Source organism: Haliaeetus albicilla, chromosome 12 (assembly GCF_947461875.1).
Source record: "Haliaeetus albicilla chromosome 12, bHalAlb1.1, whole genome shotgun sequence".
Classification (NCBI taxonomy): domain Eukaryota; kingdom Metazoa; phylum Chordata; class Aves; order Accipitriformes; family Accipitridae; genus Haliaeetus; species Haliaeetus albicilla.
In genome coordinates, this window is record NC_091494.1 from 29,681,906 (window position 1) to 29,700,376 (window position 18,471).

The window sequence follows — 18,471 nt, forward strand, 5'->3', positions numbered from 1 at the left end:
TGCTGCCTGTGTGAGAATGCAGCAGCAAGTTAAACCTTTGGGTGTGTCCTTTGGTGTTGAAAGTTGGGACCAGTAATAAGTTCTCATCCCCTTTCATGTGAGAATTGCCAGAATGCTGCAGCTGCACACAAATGATCCTTGGGAGTGCAGTGCAGTCTGTGCAATCCCAGCTGGTTAAGGACTTGTGCTGACACCTGACTTAGTGGCACAAAAATAAAAGAATACTTCAGGGAAATGATGATCTGGCCTCAAAACTCAGACCATCTCTCTGTAAAATATATTTTCTCCACTGACTTTCTGCATAATGTTTTCTTACTTAAATGTTCTTCTGTGGTTCCATTTCTAAGAGGCTGGACCCCAAGAGCTTTCTGCAGAGCAAATACATCACACGCATTTTTCCTGTGGGACTACATCTATATTCTCTGAAGATTATATACTGTACAGACTAAAGTCTTGGGGGTTGTCTTTACTCCTGCACCATAGTTATGCACTCATGAATTAAACAGTAAACTATTAACTGCAACTTCCAAAGAATGGGGCTTGGCAGGTAAAAACTGTTGCTGTTGACTGAGTTATTCTCCTTCCTAAAGGAGATTCAAAATGCATTCAGACTGCTCTCCAGCCCTTGAAAATGCATACATGTCTTTTGTGCACATCCAGGGACATGTAATTCCCAGCTCCATCAGATTTTCTTTTTGTTGCTTTTGCATCCAGATTTCTTCTGCTCATAGCTGTGCTAGCAATCCTGTACCACAGTGAACACAAAGAGTCATGGTGCAAAACATGCCAGAGATATTCCTATCCAATGCAAATTGGAGCCAGGTGATGAGAAAGCGGACTCCAATGATAACCAGGGCTACCACCATGCCCAGTACTGTGCTTTGAGCTACTGTAGTCTCAGCTAGACAAGAACTGATTCATGATGGCAAGCAAGCCCAAAGCCTTTCTGAGTTGGGAATTCAAGCTCCCAAAAAGTAGAGGGCAATGACCTGCCTTTATAGCTTCCACTTTTTCCTATCTGTAGTAATAAAATGAAGCCTTTAAAGAGAGCCACAGAACCAAAGTAGCTGTGTAACAGGCAAGAAATCTCTCAGCCAGTCTCCTGCATCCCTACAAGATATTGGGATAGCAGATAATATATGAATGTTTAGGGGAGCTGGTCTCAGCATAGGTGAGTCACGAACCTCTATCATCCAAAGGATATTAGAAAACTAAGTAAATAGCTGCATTTTGATAGGAAAATGAGGGCACTGGGCTACCTGCTGGAGCCTTTTCTGTCAGCTTCTGGCTGACAGTTACTTTAAGGAAAAAATATATCACACACAAAGTGATAAAGTTTTTGCTGAAGCCATCAGCAGGGCAGGTGGACAGCAGGCCAGAGCTACAGCCCACAAACTTATCTCATGGGGATGGCAGTGAAAAGTCAGCAGGGATGCCAGGATCCAAGAAAAAATACCTTTTCCCCATGTCATGAGCTGGCCCTCCCTTCATATTCATGTGCACGGTCCTTCCATAATTGCTAGAGTTATTAGCGTCCCGGATTTAACTTGGAGAACAGGCAGTCAGAGTGTGCAAGAGGCTTCTGGTTTCTGTGTTTGCAAACTGGCTGTTGGTGGATAGAAAGGCCCCTGAGGAACCCCCCAATATGCGGGTGTGAGTGCTGCCTTGGTGTGCCAGGGATGCTTGTGTGGGCAGCCTTATTGCTGCCCATTGCTGGCTCAGTTATGCTGTGGTTGTCTGGACTGTAAGTGGTGAAGGTTTGTAGTAGGTATAGTCCTGCCCTGCTGAGAAAATTTCAGGTAAAGATATCTTTCCTGATCTGCAATACAGGAGGATGAAAAAGGTAATGAAGAGGGAAAATGGAGGATAATTCCTGTGCTTTTGCTGGACTGGCAGGGCAACTTGTCAGTCCTTGAGACTTAAAACATATCTTGGGCATCAGCATTCAATTGCTGTTTCTGAAAGTCAGCAAATACTAATGTGTTAATTAAAGAAACTAGTAGGAAATCCCAGCATGAAAGAGCTTGGCTTTGTATCTCCTCCATCTTGAACAGTACCAGTTCACCAGAACAGAATGTCACCAGTTTCCCTGTTGCCCTGGGACAGACAAACCATCTAAGTATTTTTTGGAAAATGACTGGGTTTTGTGTGCTGCTTCATGTGGAAGCAACAAGAAGTATGATGTCACCTTTTAAAATGGCAGAACTCTTGCAATAACACTGCTGGGACATGGGGAATACCTACCAGCCTTCTGGGAGAAGCCTCTACTACTCATTAAATCCCTTGCATCTAACGACAGTTACAGATGTACCAAAATAGCTATGGTTGCTAGGTAATCTGCACCATAACATGAAAATTTGGATTGAGTTTGTTGCTGCCTTGATAACTGAGATGGTAACTTAATATTTGATCCACATGTTCTGTGTGACACTGTGGTAAATACAAGACTCCTCCATCAGTTCAGAGGTAAGACGAGAGCACAACAGCAAAGAGCGACTGAAAATAAGAGGTCAGAGCATGTTGTGGTTTAACCCCAGCCAGCAACTAAGCACCACACAGCCACTCACTCACTTCCCCAGTTTACATACTAGACATGATGTCACATGGTATGGAATACCCTGTTGGCCAGTTTGGGTCAGGTGCCCTGGCTGTGTCCCCTCCCAACTTCTTGTGACCCTCCAGCCTTCTTGCTGGCTGGGCATCAGAAGCTGAAAAATCCTTGACTTTAGACTAAACATTACTTAGCAACAACTGAAAACATCCGTGTTATCAACATTTTTCTCTAGTATAGGAACTGGGAAGTGGGGGCGGGGAATCGCTGCTCGGGGACTGGCTGGGTGTTGGTTGGTGGGTGGTGAGCAATTGCACTGCGCATCGTTTGTACATTCCAATCTTTTCATTAGTGCTGTTGTCATTTTATTAGTGTTATCATCATCATTATTAGTTTCTTCTTTTCTGTTCTATTAAACCTTTCTTATCTCAACCCATGAGTTTTACTTCTTTTCCCAATTTTCTCCCCCATCCCACTGGGGGGCGGGGGAGTGAGTGAGTGGCTGCATGGTGCTTAGTTGCTGGCTGGGGTTAAACCATGACACCCACTCAGGCAAACCTACTGGAGGGACCAGAATCCTTGAGCTTCAACTGACCCCATACAGGAGCTGCTCACCAAGCCCCTGCTCAACTCCAGACCTGGAGCAATGTGCTGCAGGGTGACCACATCTGCCCAGCTGCCACACATTCATGCCACCATACTTGCTCCTGCCTCTGTCCAATATGGCACTTTGCTGGCCCCTCAACACCCCCAAAGGCCATTGAACATGTCTCAGGCCTGCCATCAGCCCCAGTCATTCAGTTCCTCCTCTCTCCATGGTGTGCCAGCATAACGTCCTTCCTCTGGAGCTGCTCCTTTGCTTCTGGGCCTTGGTCAGTGCCCAAGAGGCACTGACAAGCCACCCACTTGCTTTCAGATGGGACAGATCCTTACAAAGCAATGCTATGGGTTGTTGCCTCCCTGGGCTCTCTGTCTCAAGCACTTCACATTGATGACTTGCCAAATTCGAAACCAACAGCAGCCTAGAGCCAGTATCACTGGGCACAGCACGAGCTGCCTTGTCCAGACAAGAAGAGGGCCCCAGCTAGTCCTGTCTCCAGCAGCTTTCCATCCACTCCATGAGTGCACAGAGTGCTTTGCCTCCTGGGTGCACGCTCTGCCCAGAGCCACAGGCAGTGGCTGTGTCCGATGCCTGCCAGCCCATCCAAACAGAGGGACATCCTCCCTCCCAGGGACCAGAGCCTGCCCTGGCACTGGAGCAGCAGCACCTGGGCTCTGGGCTCTCCATGGCATGGCCTCTTTGCCAGCTGCTGACCCTGAGGGGGACCTACCTGCCTTGCTGCTGCGTGTTGGCTGGTGGTGACAGGCACGTCAGGACATGGCAGTTGCTCTGGGTCAGCCCGAAGGCCAGCCCAGAGCAGTATCTCCCTGGCAGTGGCTGAGAGCCTTGCTGGTGTCTGAGGCTGACAAAGTATGAGAATTATGAGAATGGATGGATGTGCTGAGGCTTTCCCTGAACACTGCCCCATTCCCCAAGTGCTCCTGGCTCAGGCACATCCTAATCCCAACGCATTTGTTGTGTGTGGAGTCAGGAGTGTGCACCTGGTTCTCCTCCCATGAATTTGTGTGGCAGATTTTTTGACCAAATGGAAACATTCAGCATCCACTCCCTTGGTGGTGAGGAGCTGTGCAGATTAATTACAAGTGGTTTGAAGAAGACGTGACACTAAATGGTCTCCAAAGGATGGTTCTTCTCATAGTGGAGGCACCCTCTGGGGCCATGAACATTGTCTCCAGAGCATCTGGGGTTTTGACACTGTAGCAGGCTGAAATGAGATAGAGCTGTTCCTATTCCACCACACATGAACTGTGCAAGTAACATTTTCAAATTTATGTTGCTGGTTTGGAAGGACCAAATGACATCTAATTTGATATGGACATCTGCACTGTCTTGGCCTGAGCAATTCTGTCAGTGATACATCCCTAAGGATACCAGACCAGACAGTTATTTTTATGGATGTTAATACTATTGCTCTTTGGGGCTGGGTTTCAGCAACATGGAGCTTGTTCTTCACTGACATCTTAAAATTTGAGGGGGAGGTTAGAACTCTCTAGGGAGTGAGTGTAGCATTTGACTCTGTCAGCTGCACAGAATATATTATCTCTGCCTGTAATAAGAACACAAAGATTTATACAATTCAGGACGTCATAAATTAATCTAAAATAATTATTTTTTTCTGCATTCAGGGAATTACACACATGGAAAAATTAATGTACACCCACATTTGTCCACACACTGTTTATGGTACTCTAATATTTTCCTTCTGTGTTGGTCCTGCGAAGGCTGTGCAGAGCTTGGACTCTTCCTGGGAAGAAATCTCTGCATGAATGCAAAGAGTGGTGACTTTTTCCTCAGAAAGCCATGAATGTTTCTGAACATGAATTCCATGATTCCACCTTGGTTCATCTTCCCAGTTGCAGTTTACTTATTGCCAAGTACATTCATCCAAATACAATTTTTTTTTTGGTAAGAGAACAGGTTCCTTTGTGTCAAGGGGTGAAAACCTTCCTAGGCTGATGTGATCAAAGACTTCCTGGAAGAGAGATTTCTCCACTGCTGGTTTTCCACGGAGGGGGGATGGACACATTTTCTTCTTCGGCAGCAGGAGTGAGGTGGTAGAAAGGTCCCTGTTGTCTAGTCTCCATGGAATTCACCTGGAGAGAGGTCTCCTACATGGCATCAGAGTTCCTTAGGGAACTAGCACCATCATGTGTTGGGCATATCACAGGTACCCTGAGAAATGTCTGCAGCAGCTTCTCTGGCCCCCCCCAGTCTTCAGTATCAGAGACGGTAACAGGCACTAACTCAGCAAAGTTGTCAGGGAGTTTCCTGAATTTTAGCATGGAAGATTTCACACAGCAATGTGTTCCATGCTTAGATGTGTCCTGTCCTCCCTCCATTACAGCATTACCAAGCAGTTCCCAGAGCTTTTGGGAAAAGGACACAGTGAGTGGGGGTGTGGTTTGGGAAAGACATCCTTACAGCAGCGTGAAGGAAAGAAGAACAAACCTTTGCAGAGATGTGCTGGCTCCCCTCACTGCCCTTTTCTGCTGTCACCCTAGACACACTGAACAGGGAGGAGTGGGAAAGCCTGGAACTTCACTGCCACAGCCATCCACAGCCAGCATGGCTCAGTCAGCCCTAGGGCAGAACAGCATGGACATGCTTCTCCTAAGGGAACAGGGATGGAAGGAAGGGAAAACTGGGCCAGAGAGGAGTCTTAGAGCTGCTTTGCTGCTCTGGTGCAGTGCAGCTGGTGTAACACACCCTCTCAAGAGTATGAAAGCATCACTGACCCTGTGTCAATCTGACAGTCTTTTCCCTCCCAGAGAAGAATTCCAGTCCCCTGCCATGACAGGATAACCCTGTTGTGGGTCTCCCCATAGTTGTAGGGAGACAGGGCTGTTGATGGAGCCTTGCATTTAGCTCACAGGAAGGTGCTGGACTTCCAACAGTTCACTCTTGCCAGAGCAGCAGTTCCTTCATGTTCTCAGCTGAGATACCCATGTGGCAGTCCTGCCAGAGGCAGTCCTGTGGCAATGGGCTTGTTAACATGCCCAGGAAACAATCCATACATGCAATGGCTACTTGGATTATTTGGGAAGAGCCTGAGTGGCATGGCATCTACTAAACAGTGGATTATCTGCATAACAAGGAACTTTGGCTTCTGCTTTATGCAGAGCATTCAGGGCTCTTCTGATGCAGGCCAGCAAAGTGGTAGGCATGTGCAGGCAGAATGTGACTCCACTTTTAGTGTCACAATCAGCGAGTACAACGTGGCATGAATGAACCCTTTCCATAGCATGGTATTGTATAACCTCCAGCAAGCAGCTCATCCAGAAGAGAATGCAGGTGGGTGCCAGAGAGTACAGGGAGCAGTAATCTCCTGCTAATAACATAAACAAAGAGAAGCAAAGTAAAAAAACCAAAAAAAGTAATGATGTGTCACAGTAATTCTGGAAAGATGACATTGCATTAGTCATTTTAGAACAGATGAAAAACAACTGACAGTTAGTTCAATATTCCCACCCCTCGTTATAAATCCAGTATTTAGAAGACACATGGTTCTTCCCCTAGCAATTCTCTCCCTAATGGTGAGAAATGTTTGGCATGTCATGAAAGTTTTCATTAAATGATTTTTTTTGTGATTTACAAATTGTTCTTGCTGAGTGGGCAAATTTCTACAAATTTTGCCAGGCAGAGAAACTTAACAAATATCCCTCTCATTCATTTGTTATCTATGACACTGCCAAAACTTCCTGAGAAGGACACTGTACTCCTGACAGTCCAGCTGGTACCTAAAAGAAGGTTGAGCTTTAAATTGAAAGCAAGAGTGCTGTCACAGAAAACAGAAGGATAGGAACACAGAACTAGACACCTTCTCAGTCTGTCTGTATCAATCAACATGTGTTACAAAAAATTCTGTAATCTCATCAGGTCCCAAATTACTATCAGTTACAATGAAGAACAAGACAGGGATGGAGAAAAATGTATGATATGGTGCTCACCACTGCAGTGACCAGAATTTGATGGCATCTTTCCAGATCTCAATTTCTATAAAATTTTTTTACCTCTAAAATTCTCAAAAGATGGACCTAGCATATAGGTGTTTGAGGATCAGAAATGTACCTCTAATTCTCAAAACAAATTAGTATACGGTCTCTTTACATTCATTCATTTTGCTCCAAAGATTTTCCTTCTGCCTGAAGAGATTTTTTTCCTCCTTGTCATTTTTCTCCTCAGTGGAGTTATACAAATAAATCCATCTTGTATCAGCTTCATCTCGCTAGACTAAACAAGCCAATCTTTTCAAGTCACTCATCACAAACTAGGTCATCCATTCTCATGACCATTTTAATAATTCTGAGCTGCATTTGTTCCAGATAAGTGAATATTTCTCAACTGTTTCATCAATACTTGTTTTATTGAGATGATTCTTTATGATGAATGCATTTTCCCCATTCTTCAGTACAGCTATTGCATTCTTTTTTTTTTTTTTTTTGCTATAGTTGACTCCCAGTTTGACAGATTCACATGACCACAAAATGGCATAAATCGTCTCTCAGGCTGGAAAGGATCACAGCCACATTTGCTACTTTGCAGGAATGTGTCTGTGTCCTTCAGCACAGGCAGCAGAACTGACATACTAATAGAAGTTGCTGTCTTCCAGCTGGAGTCACACGCAGCAGGAAGGCAAAAGTCACAGGCCAGATAAGAAGGAGCCAGAGGCACTCAGGGTAGAGAAGAGTGACTTAGGGTTTAGTTCCTGTTCTTTCAAATATGCATACATTTCATGTCTACAATTATGGAAAAAAATGAAAAAAATACATAATACAGGTTTTAACATTGAAAGGCATTCTGAAGGTCATCTCAGCTATGTATCTTCAGCTATTTTTAATGCTTAACATTGTTTCAGAAGTTGAAGCTCTGACTTGCAATCCCTTTTCAACTTTTTTCTACAGATCTCCTTGCATCTGTTGTTCCATGTGCTTCTTCACCACCCTTTGGAGAGGAAGAGAGACTAGGGGGGTTTGTATTTTTATTCTGTCTTTTGGCTTTTTGCTGGCCAAAGCAGCTTTATCAGACATCTCATGTCTTTTCTTCAGGAAAGCTTGAAACAGGATTATGACAGCAGTGACAACATTTTTCTGCATCTGCTAAAGCCACAGTTCCTGCCACAGGCATCAATGCATATCTCATTAAGGCCCCCATTTCCCCACTGTCCCTTGAGAAGGATTCCCTGCATACTTGTTAGCACAAGTCTAAATCCGAATCGGTCATTATGCCCAGCTCCAGTATCATGCTCCTGTTTGCAAGAACCTAAAAGAGTTGCTTTCATAACATGATCTAATATTTTAATTTATATTTAAATCTTCTCAGACTTTGCCATTTTGTTACATCATCATTCAGTCTGCAGAATGTCTTGTCCTCGTGTTTTCACCGGCTCTTTGTTGATACAGAAAGCTTTATTCCTGGGCCTTTCTGCATTTGCGAAATTACAGGACCCAGTTACTTCTGGGCTCCATGTCTAATAATAATATTATTCTCTAGTCATTCATAAGCCTGGTGACAATGTTTGTCCGTTTGCCTATTGAATAGTACACTACACTGATCTGTCAAAACCAAACTATGCCTAAATGTTCTGTGACATTTTGAGAGAGTCTCAGGAGAGTAGAAAAATAGTAAGTAACTTTAGTAAAACCTCTGAGAAGTCCTAATATTTCCTTAAAACATACAGACATACTGGAGACATAAAGATCAAGATCAAAACACTAAAGAAACCCTCTCTGCTGAATGAGTAGTAATCACACAGTCAGTGTCAAATTGGAAGAATGTACTGTGTTGTGCAGCAGTAAGTCGAGATGAGCATTACCATTAATATATGGATGGTAGATTACAGAGTTTTCACAGTGAATTTTCAGGTGCTCCCAGAAGTTAAGTGGCTGCAAACATACCAGAAGGCGGTACTGAAAAAGTGACACTGGAAAAATAAACTTAAACTGTCCCTTCAGACAAGAGATGTAACTCCATAAGGACAAGTACAAGCTATTCATATTATAAATAAAATATAAATTGCACAAGATGAAGAGCAACTGGTTAGGTCTCATTTTTCACAGAGAGAAGCAGAAATGCTGCAGCAGGGGCTAGGCATTCACTGTCACAGGGCTCATCAGGGGTGCCACGAGGTGCGCTGCACACATTATGTCTCAAAATGAACAATTGATTGTATAGTGCCAAGAGGCAGTGTGTTAGAGCTTCATGTTGAGTCAGAGCAATCCTACCTTCACAGAAAAGAGAGAAAGAAATCTCAGCGGTGCATGCTGTGACAGAAGTGTTGCACTGACAGTGCTCTCCATTGCAAACTGGAGCAACTACCAGGCTTCAGTAAGAGAGCAGATGAATGGGGTGGAACAGGAGACACAGAGAGACAGAGAGATGTGCAGTAGGGGCCAGGAGTCAGGAGAAGCCAAAAAGCAATAGGGAGGTGTGTAAAAAGGAAAGCTGGGTTCAAGCAGTGTGGAAAAGCTGTTACTGCTCAGCAGTAACTCTAATGCCCACCTGGTTCAGAGAGAAGTATTTCTTTCTTTCCCAAATCAATCCTTTTAATGACCTGACAGTCAATGACTGACAGTGTTTACCACCCCACCCAAGACTCCCAGAACTGTTTCTGGACAAGATACGCTCCTTCAGTGGACCGGTTGGTGCTGTGAGAAGGACCATGATCTCACTGCTCTATGCTTCATAGTTGTTTGCTTGAAGGTCACACTTAAGACTATCTCTATCTCAAAGAGTTGCCTGTTCATAAAATAGCTTCTTATGCAATGCCCAGTGTGCACACACTCTCTCAGCTCTCCCAGGAGTGTCCTAATCACTTTCTGACCTCCCAGTCCCACCAGTACCTCTGCTTTCCCTTCCTTTGTTGTTTTCAGCCATTTCTTTTGGCACCACAGCTCACAAAGACTTGGGGTGTGAGGAGGCACCAGACACAGCCTGCCTGACTGCCTCTCCCGCAGTGACAGGACAAAGCAGAGATTTGGCGAATGGATCTGTTTCCCAAGGCACTCTTTCAGTTCCCAGTGAGACAGGCATTGAGGTACTCAGGCAATGGGCATGAAATAGGTGGAAAAAAAACAGAATATGCCAGGGCTGGTAGATCTTTTCTTGAGACATTTCCAGGAGATTCACCTCCATTTTTTCTTCTGAAATTATACACTTGCCTTTAAAGATTGCAAACCTCCAGTCATCACTGCTTAAATAATATTTATTCATACTAGTACCCTCTTCATTTTGAAAGAGCCCAGCAGCATGTGCAAACGGTGAACATTCCCCACTGTGAAAAAAACTGCCATTATCAAGCCTTAAATTACATCTCAGGAGTCACATACAGTTTCTTCCTGGGCATCAGATTACGAGGATTAAAGCAGTTTCACTAGTTAGTCTTACAGAACCAAAGGTCCTCAAGAAAAAAATACTTTCTGTGGAACTGAGATGTGTTCATCTAACGCTGATGATAGGAAAGGGAAGGGAGCTCATATATTCTAAGAAATACATATCACTCTTTCACATCAAGATTATTATGGACTTGAAAGTCAATGCAAACAAGGTATCAGATGCATCTATTTTAAACTTTCTCTCAGAGATGTTCATTTATGCCTATTATGGATCCATGTTTTTCCCAAGATCAGTTACCTTCGCATCAGCACTTACCAGCTGACAGGCAGCCTGAGTCCAGAAATAGTGTGTCAATGCAAAGTAACTCCTGTCCTCCATGTATGGCAGCAAATCACAAAGTGAGGAGAAATTAATTTTCCATTCCACCTCTATTAATATTCCATTTTGATCCCGATAATCCTCTGTACTTTACATGCTGTCTAGTGGAGTTCTGCACAGTGCACTGTGTGGGAATTTTGTGTTTCCTGAATGTACCATTTATAACAGAAAAACCAACTGATATTTTTATCTTTAAAAATTTGCAGTTTTCCTATACAAAAAAAATTTCACAATATCAATAGTTTGTGCAAAACACTGTAAGACAATAACTTATTAATAAATAAATAAAAATCTTTAAAATATTTTGTGATTGCTTTAAAATAAATATGTATCATTCATTCCATATTCTTTGTGACATCATCCAAAGTAAACAGAATGGATTATGGCTAATTATAAAGTCTGTTTGCTCTTCAGCAAATAGATGTAAACATCAACCTTTTCTACATTTCAAATACAAACTTTCTTATGGATTCACAAGAGCAAAATGTAAACTAAAGGTTTCACATTCTCTTCTTTTTTTTACTCTGTTTTATGGAAGACTGTGGGATGGCTCCAACCATTTTCAGTCCCTCTGGTGTTACACAGGACTGGTATCCAGATACCAAGTATTATCACTAGTGCCCAATAACCCTTTACAGAGTTGAACTTGTTGTCCTCTATAACCTTAGGTGAAACAAAATGATATAAAATCATGAAGTCATAGAATTATGAGGTCATAAGGGGTCTCGGGGGTTATCTAGTCCAACCCTCCTGCTCAAAGCAGGGCCAACTAGAACAAGATGCTCAGCTGAGTTTTGAATATCTCCAAGGATAGACACTACTCAATCACTCTGGGTAACCTGGTCCAGTGTTTGAACACTTTCACAATATAAAACCTTTTTCCTTACATTTAAGTGGAATTTCTTACATTTCAGTTTGTGCCCACTGCTTCTTGTACTGTCACTGCATAGCATTGAGAAGAGTCTGGCTTTGACTTCTTTACTCTCCCCGCAATGAGATATTTACACACATTGACATCATCTCCTTGAGGCTTCTGTTTTTAAGGCTAAACAACCCCAGCTCACTCAGCTTCTCTCCATAGTCAGATGCCCCAATTCCTTAAACATCCTTGTGATCCTTCACTGGAATTGCCCAAGGGTGTCCATCCCTTTCTTGTAGTGGGGAGCCTAGATCTGGACACAGCACTCCAGATATTGTCTCACCAGAGCTGAGTAGAGAGGGAGGATCACCACTCTTAACTTGCTGGAAACACTTTTCATAATGAAGCCCAGGATGCTGTTGGCCTTCCTTGCCACAAAAGTACATTGCCAGCTGACATTCAACTTGGTGTCTACCAGGTCCTTTTATGCTTTCTGGCCAGTCATCCCCAAATCTGTGCTGGTACATGGGGTTATTCCTCCTCAGGTACAGGACTTTTCATTTCCGTATAATGAACTTATGTCAGTCTGTTTCTCCATCTTGTCAAGCTCCCTCTGAATAGCAGCACAACCATGTGGTGTATCAACCACTCCTCCCAGTTCTGTATCACCTGCAAATTTGCTGAAGGTGCCCTCTGTTCCAGCATCTAGGTTGTTAATGAAGATGTTAAAGAATATTGGCATTTGTTTTGACCCCTGGAATACACCAGTATTTTTCTGATAGACTTTTTTTTTTTTTTTTACAGCCAACAAAGTCAACACATGAAGAATATTAACACAAATCACCTGTGAGGGACCACAGAAGTGTGACACACTGTTGCTCCAGACATTTTAAACTGTCAGAAGCTGAGTTCAGGAAGGCAAAATGGTATGTCTGCTTTTGCTGCTATCTTGGTGACTGCATACCCTTGCACAATTCATAGTTTTCCTGCAGAAAGACTGATATAAACAATTAAAACTGGATTTTTATCTGAACGGTTTAAGACAGAGATCAATCTGATATCTTGGGGGGGTGTTCTAGCTTGATGGAAGGACAGACTCCTCATTCCTTATTTGACATCCGCTGGTATCCTTATAGGACATTGTCCTCAAGAGAGGATGCTCAATAACCAAATCCTAGGATCACACAAGCTGGATCCCATATCTTTTAGCTGCAGTTATAATCTGCTGGCTATCATAACTGCCAAGATATTCAAGAATAGCACTGCCATTCAGGACAGGTGAGCTCTGCCCTGGAAGCATCCAACAGACCAGCATACACATCACAGCCTTTTACTTTCTGTCTTCTTGATTAAGTACTTAGACTGATCTTCAAAGTTCCACGGAGTCAGATCATTTCAATGTTGTAACAAAAGTATTTTTTCAGGAATTTTTTGTTTATGCTAATATGGAGAAAATTATGCTGTTATAATTCTGTAATGAACAATACACCAAAAAAGTAACCATAAACAGGCTGATTTCCTGGTACAGCAGTCCTTACTCCTGTGCAAGTCCCACATCGATGTTTATTCTCAGAACAAACCTTTCTCTATTCTGTGACAATGGAAATTGCTGTAACTCTCAGCAACAGTCCACAGGAAAACATCAAGTCCCTGCCATGTTTTCCTGTACACAGATCTTCCTTTGGCTATGAGATCCTCTGCCACAGTTGAGTGTCCTAGCCATTTCCCTTGCACACACAATGCTGGTGGGATGTTAGCTATGTTAAACAATGTAGCGATGTGGTCCTAAACATTTTCTCAATTCTTTGTATAATCACAAGATATTACAAGAGTTAAAATGATCCACCTAGATCAAAGAGTTAAGAAATGCCAGGACAAAAAAAGACACTGGAGAGGAGTCAGGCAATCTGATACATTTAAAGTGTGTGTAAAAGAGTCCACTGGAGAAGGACTTCCTACAAACACTGGTTCTTAATAGCACAGTTCATGCTCCATAGCAAGAGTTCATGCTGAATCAGCAGTAGTCCTTTAGACATGACATGTTAGTAAATCACAGAAGAAATTCAACACCGTATTTGACAGTAAAAGAGGAACAGGTGCATCACACTAATGTCTCTGGACTTTGGCAAATCTTCAAGAGTATTTAATTTCATTTCACAAACAGCAAAACAAAGCTGAGAATTTTTCAGATTGACCAGTAGTTTAGTTCTCCTTTAACAGGTTTCTTTTAATGAATTTCACCTCTATAGTTACACAATTAGGCATGCTAGTAGTTTCAGAATGGGATCATGAACATAACCGAGACAAAGCAGCTGGCAAAGCACCAAAGCCATCCTAATCTGACATTACTTCTTCATTTCAGTCTTGAACACAAAAGTGAGGCATAAATCTATGTAATGTGTTCTCATGAGACAGAGGGACACATCCAGTCAAGACATCACTGGGCACCAGAAGATCTGGGGCACCAGATGACATAAATGTCAAGGAAAGATGATTCTCTGCCATCACCAGATTCTTATTCAGCGTGGACACTGATTTATGAAGAGCATGCAAACAAAACCAGAGGGAAGACAAAACAAAAAGGACTGAGGATGGTCATGAAGAATCTGAATGTAGAGCTGAGCAGAGAAACAAACCATGTGGTCCTGTAAAAGTCTCCTGTGAAAGAGCAGGAAGGAATCTGAGTACGGAGAAAAGCCAAAGGATCTGCTGCTGGGTAACAATGGGGCTCACAGCTCTCAGAGACCAGGCATGAAGAGAGGACAGCTTGCAGGAACTGTTTTCTAACAGCTAATTCAGGAAGTAGTTCTGATTTTAGCTGCCACTTCTCCTAGGTTAGATCTAACTGCTTTCAGTTTAGCTTTGGTTTGGAGCAGTGAGTGGCTGAGCCATTCTGATATGTACCATTCCACACAGCATGACAGATTGCTGAGGATGCCAGGAAGTAGCTAGATGTCACAGAAGCTCAAACAGAAGTCTTTGCACCTACCTTAAGCTCTGTCTATTGGTGGGAAGGTAATTAGCCTTTGCATTTCCCTGTTGATTTAGCTCCATGGGCAGAATCTCTCATGCTAGACATTCCCTCAGACAGGCAGCCAGATCCACCAGTGACCCACAGGAGGGAAGACAAAGTATTCTTTGAGCATGCATTTGTTAATAACACAAATCATCTGAGACTGAATAGCAATACTATAGTGAGAATAAGTATACGCTGTCCTTCCTGGTGCCTCCAAAGACCTCTGATGGATATTATACTATGCATTCAGTAATTACATTCTTGGCTACAGTTTCTTCAGGTTTGGGTTCCTCAAAATAATTCTTGAAACCTTTTTAAAACACTGGTGTCTCTTTTTCCATACTTTGTGTACTGAGACGGAATGAAAAGTTATACAACAGAACAAATAGTTTTGAAGCTATTAGTTCTCCTGGGAAATCACCCTCCAAGGTTAATGTACTCAGATCTTGACAAGTTATCAGGTTCCAAAACCTTCTCTTTGGACACATCTGAAAGGAGTTTGGGATTGGATTCTCTTTGAGCTTCCAATATCTAAAATTCATATTTCTGAGTGTCTCATTAACATGGCCTCCTTGCACATTTAAAGGATAGAAAACCTGAGGGAAGTATCAAAGACCAGATGAACTGCCATTTTATAGCCCATTCTCTTAATAAATTGACAAGAGCCAATTAGACAGTCATTACAGCATTGATAAATCAGGTATTAGTGGAAATGGTTCTTTACAGTTAAACTTTCTTCATGGACCATTCAAACCAACTCACAAGGGAAATGAGGGAGAAAGCTCAGATTCCAGTACATTGGTTCAAAAATTACATTTACAGTATATAATTGTTATCAATTAATATGCATAATATGATTGAAAGAACCAGGGAGCTGCTAAAGTCCTGTGTACAGCCCCCATCAGTTAATATTTAAAATAGAAAAGCAGTAACTAGACATGATTTAGGGTTTAGGAACTAACTATTAGACAATGAAGCTTTATGTTTATGTCAGAAAAGGTAATGGATTGTGGTCTGGTCAATAAACCTTGAAGAACTGCTTGAAATGGCCAAGATTAGGGAACAAGTAGGTAAAAGGTAATTCCTACAGGGGGAGATCGCGACCACCAACTCATTGACCACCTACTCAGATGACACCACTTGCTCAAAAGAAGACAATGAAGGAAGAAGACAGAGTCTGCGCACTAATTTACATGAAAGCGAAGAAGAAAGAACCAATCATTAAGGAAAATAACAATGAATATATATTAGTTAAGTGTATAATTATGAGGATTTTTGAGACAAGGGTGTACTGTCTTGAGACAGGCACCCGTTTGTGTGCATCAATGAAATTAGTTTGAAAAGACCTCGAATCTGTTGTTATTGGCTTGCACACTGGGTAAATGAACCCCATTTGTAGGACAACATCATCACCTGAGTTTGACATTTCATATTTAGTTTCACCTCCCAGGCCAATAGGAATTACCTAATAAGATAACTGATCTAAGAAGAAATGACAGATGGATTGTTATTTCACTATGCTCTACTTCTTTGACTGTCTCATTTGACACCTGAAAATGAAAGTCCTCCACCCCTGACCTCCCATCCTCTGAGCAATATTCTACTTTTTTCCTTAGGAATTAACAAAAAAACCCTAATGATATGAAGAGAGAGCACTCCAGTATTTCCATAGGAGGCACCTTCAGATCCACACAGGAAATACTACTCTAGCCAAATGCTCTTTAGTATCAAACTTTCCACTTTGGACTCTCTGAGAAGGCAGAAAAGGCCAGCCAACAGCTATTAGAACCAAGATCATTATTCTAAAACCAGCACGGTCTGGCTGGTGAAATGAAAACAGCTTTTTAGTGGCACTGATGGATGGTGCCCTGCTGCCAGTAGATGGATTCAGAAATATCCATTCTCATACTCCTCTGCAGCATCAGCGCTGCCAAACATGAGTGCTGTTCTGCTTGAGAGAGCTGGCACAAGCATGCTCTAAAGCAATCTACAGAGTCCCAGAAGGGAAACATGGAAAAGGCAAACAGGACATCTACTACCAGATCCTGCTCACAGTCCCACAAGATCCAGTTCTCAGATCCAGTTTAACCTACAACTGTAAGTAACTAAGGCAGCAATTTTGTCTCCTGACGTAAAAATACACCCGATAAGTGTTATCTACTCAAAGACATATGTGGGCAGATCATCTCAATGGAAGTCCAAATCATAGCTATATAAATTATACCTTGTAATCAACATACCTCCTTTAGCTACATATAAACACACACAGTGCAATTTAAGTGTCCACTTGCTTTGGTCAAAGCCATGGCCCATTGTAAACCACATTTATTATTATCATCCCATATCTAGTTGTGGCAGTACATCCCGCCCCCCCCCATCCTGCCAGGAGGAAACAAAGAAGCCTCAGTAGGCCAACACCCAGCAGCCACTTGTAAGGGTTGACAGTGACGCAGAAGAGACCCGAGTAGATCTGCGAGGAAGGGAGACAGCACGTTGGCTTCCACTTAGCCTGGCAGAGCAGTTCCTCCTAGCTACCCAGAGGAAGACTGCTGCTGCTACTTACGTAGATCATCCAGGCTGCATAACGCTCTTTGAGGTTGTACAGCACAGCGGGTTCATGGAGGTGGGTCATCATGGCCATGTCCTCGACTTTATCGTACTTGGGAGGGTTCATGGAGAAGATTTGATCTTCCTTCACGGTCAGGGTCTGCCAAAGAATAGAGATGCATGTATGTCAGCTAAGAGCTAAGATTAGGAATCAGATGGTGTCCTTCAGCCTGTTTTTCTCCTCACCTCTCCACCTTCAGTCTTGACAGTGACCTTCCCTGAGTCTTTGTTCTGGATTGTTCCTTTCACAAAGGATTCCTTAGGATACACCACAAAGAAGGATGACTTGGCATCAGAAGGCTTGTTCTGGGCCTCAATTCTTTCCTCTTCTGACTTTCGGAGATATGCAGATGCCTCTCCAAAGACAGCCATCTCAGCATCTGAAGACATGGCTGCACTTTATTTGGGCTACACCTGTAAAGAACTTTGATGGGCAAAATGTTATTTCATGACAATACTGTCTTCAAGAGGATTAAACCTCTCCCATCAGAGGCTTGCTTTATTATCAGTCTGGTGGCAGCAGCAATTTAAATTATTCCTGCCCTGTCATGCCGTGGTGTGCTACTCCCTCAGCTATGTTAGCACAAGGGTTTTTTTGATAAACATTAACTGGATCCACCTTTAGAAAATAAAAGAAAAAGATATTTTCCCATCAGCCAGTTATAGGATACAGTTCAGAAAAGGGTCTTACTAACAACAGGAACAGTAACTTCAGTTCTAATGGCATGCTTCAGAGTGAAGACAAACTTTTCAGAAGTACCTATCAAAATGAAAGAGTCAGCTGTTCCTCACTCACTAGTCTGGCTTTAAACATCTAAAAGTTGTACAGGCTCCAAAGAGCATCTTTTTTTATGTGCCTTCCTGGCAGATACTCTTGTATCTTTGTTGAAAGCCACTCTTCAGGCATTACGAAAAGTTCACTTTGGCTAGCTTCTCCCTTACACCTCTTCCACTTTAGAAAGACACACACTGAAAGACAAGGTCATGTATATTTTATCTACTTCTTGTAAATCGAGCTGTGATTGCCATTTTAAGAGCTATATTCAGTCATTTCCTGATTTTGAAACCTTGCTAATGGGGAAAAAACTAGTTTTGTTGGTGTTCCT

At 42.6% G+C, this 18,471-nt stretch overlaps 1 protein-coding gene across 1 annotated transcript in view; it reads right to left on the bottom strand.

Annotated features, from left to right (window-relative positions):
- Positions 1-17,770, bottom strand: part of LOC104311341 (myosin heavy chain, skeletal muscle, adult) — a 49,185-nt gene extending 31,415 nt beyond the window's left edge. Inside the window, exons 1-2 of the mRNA XM_069798832.1 lie at positions 17,552-17,770; positions 17,322-17,465 (exon numbers count right to left, since the gene is read on the bottom strand). Of these exons, the coding sequence (XP_069654933.1) occupies positions 17,322-17,465; positions 17,552-17,755 (348 nt within the window). The 5' untranslated portion in view covers positions 17,756-17,770. The remainder of the gene's footprint in view (positions 1-17,321; positions 17,466-17,551) is intronic.
- Between the last annotated feature and the right edge of the window lie 701 nt (positions 17,771-18,471).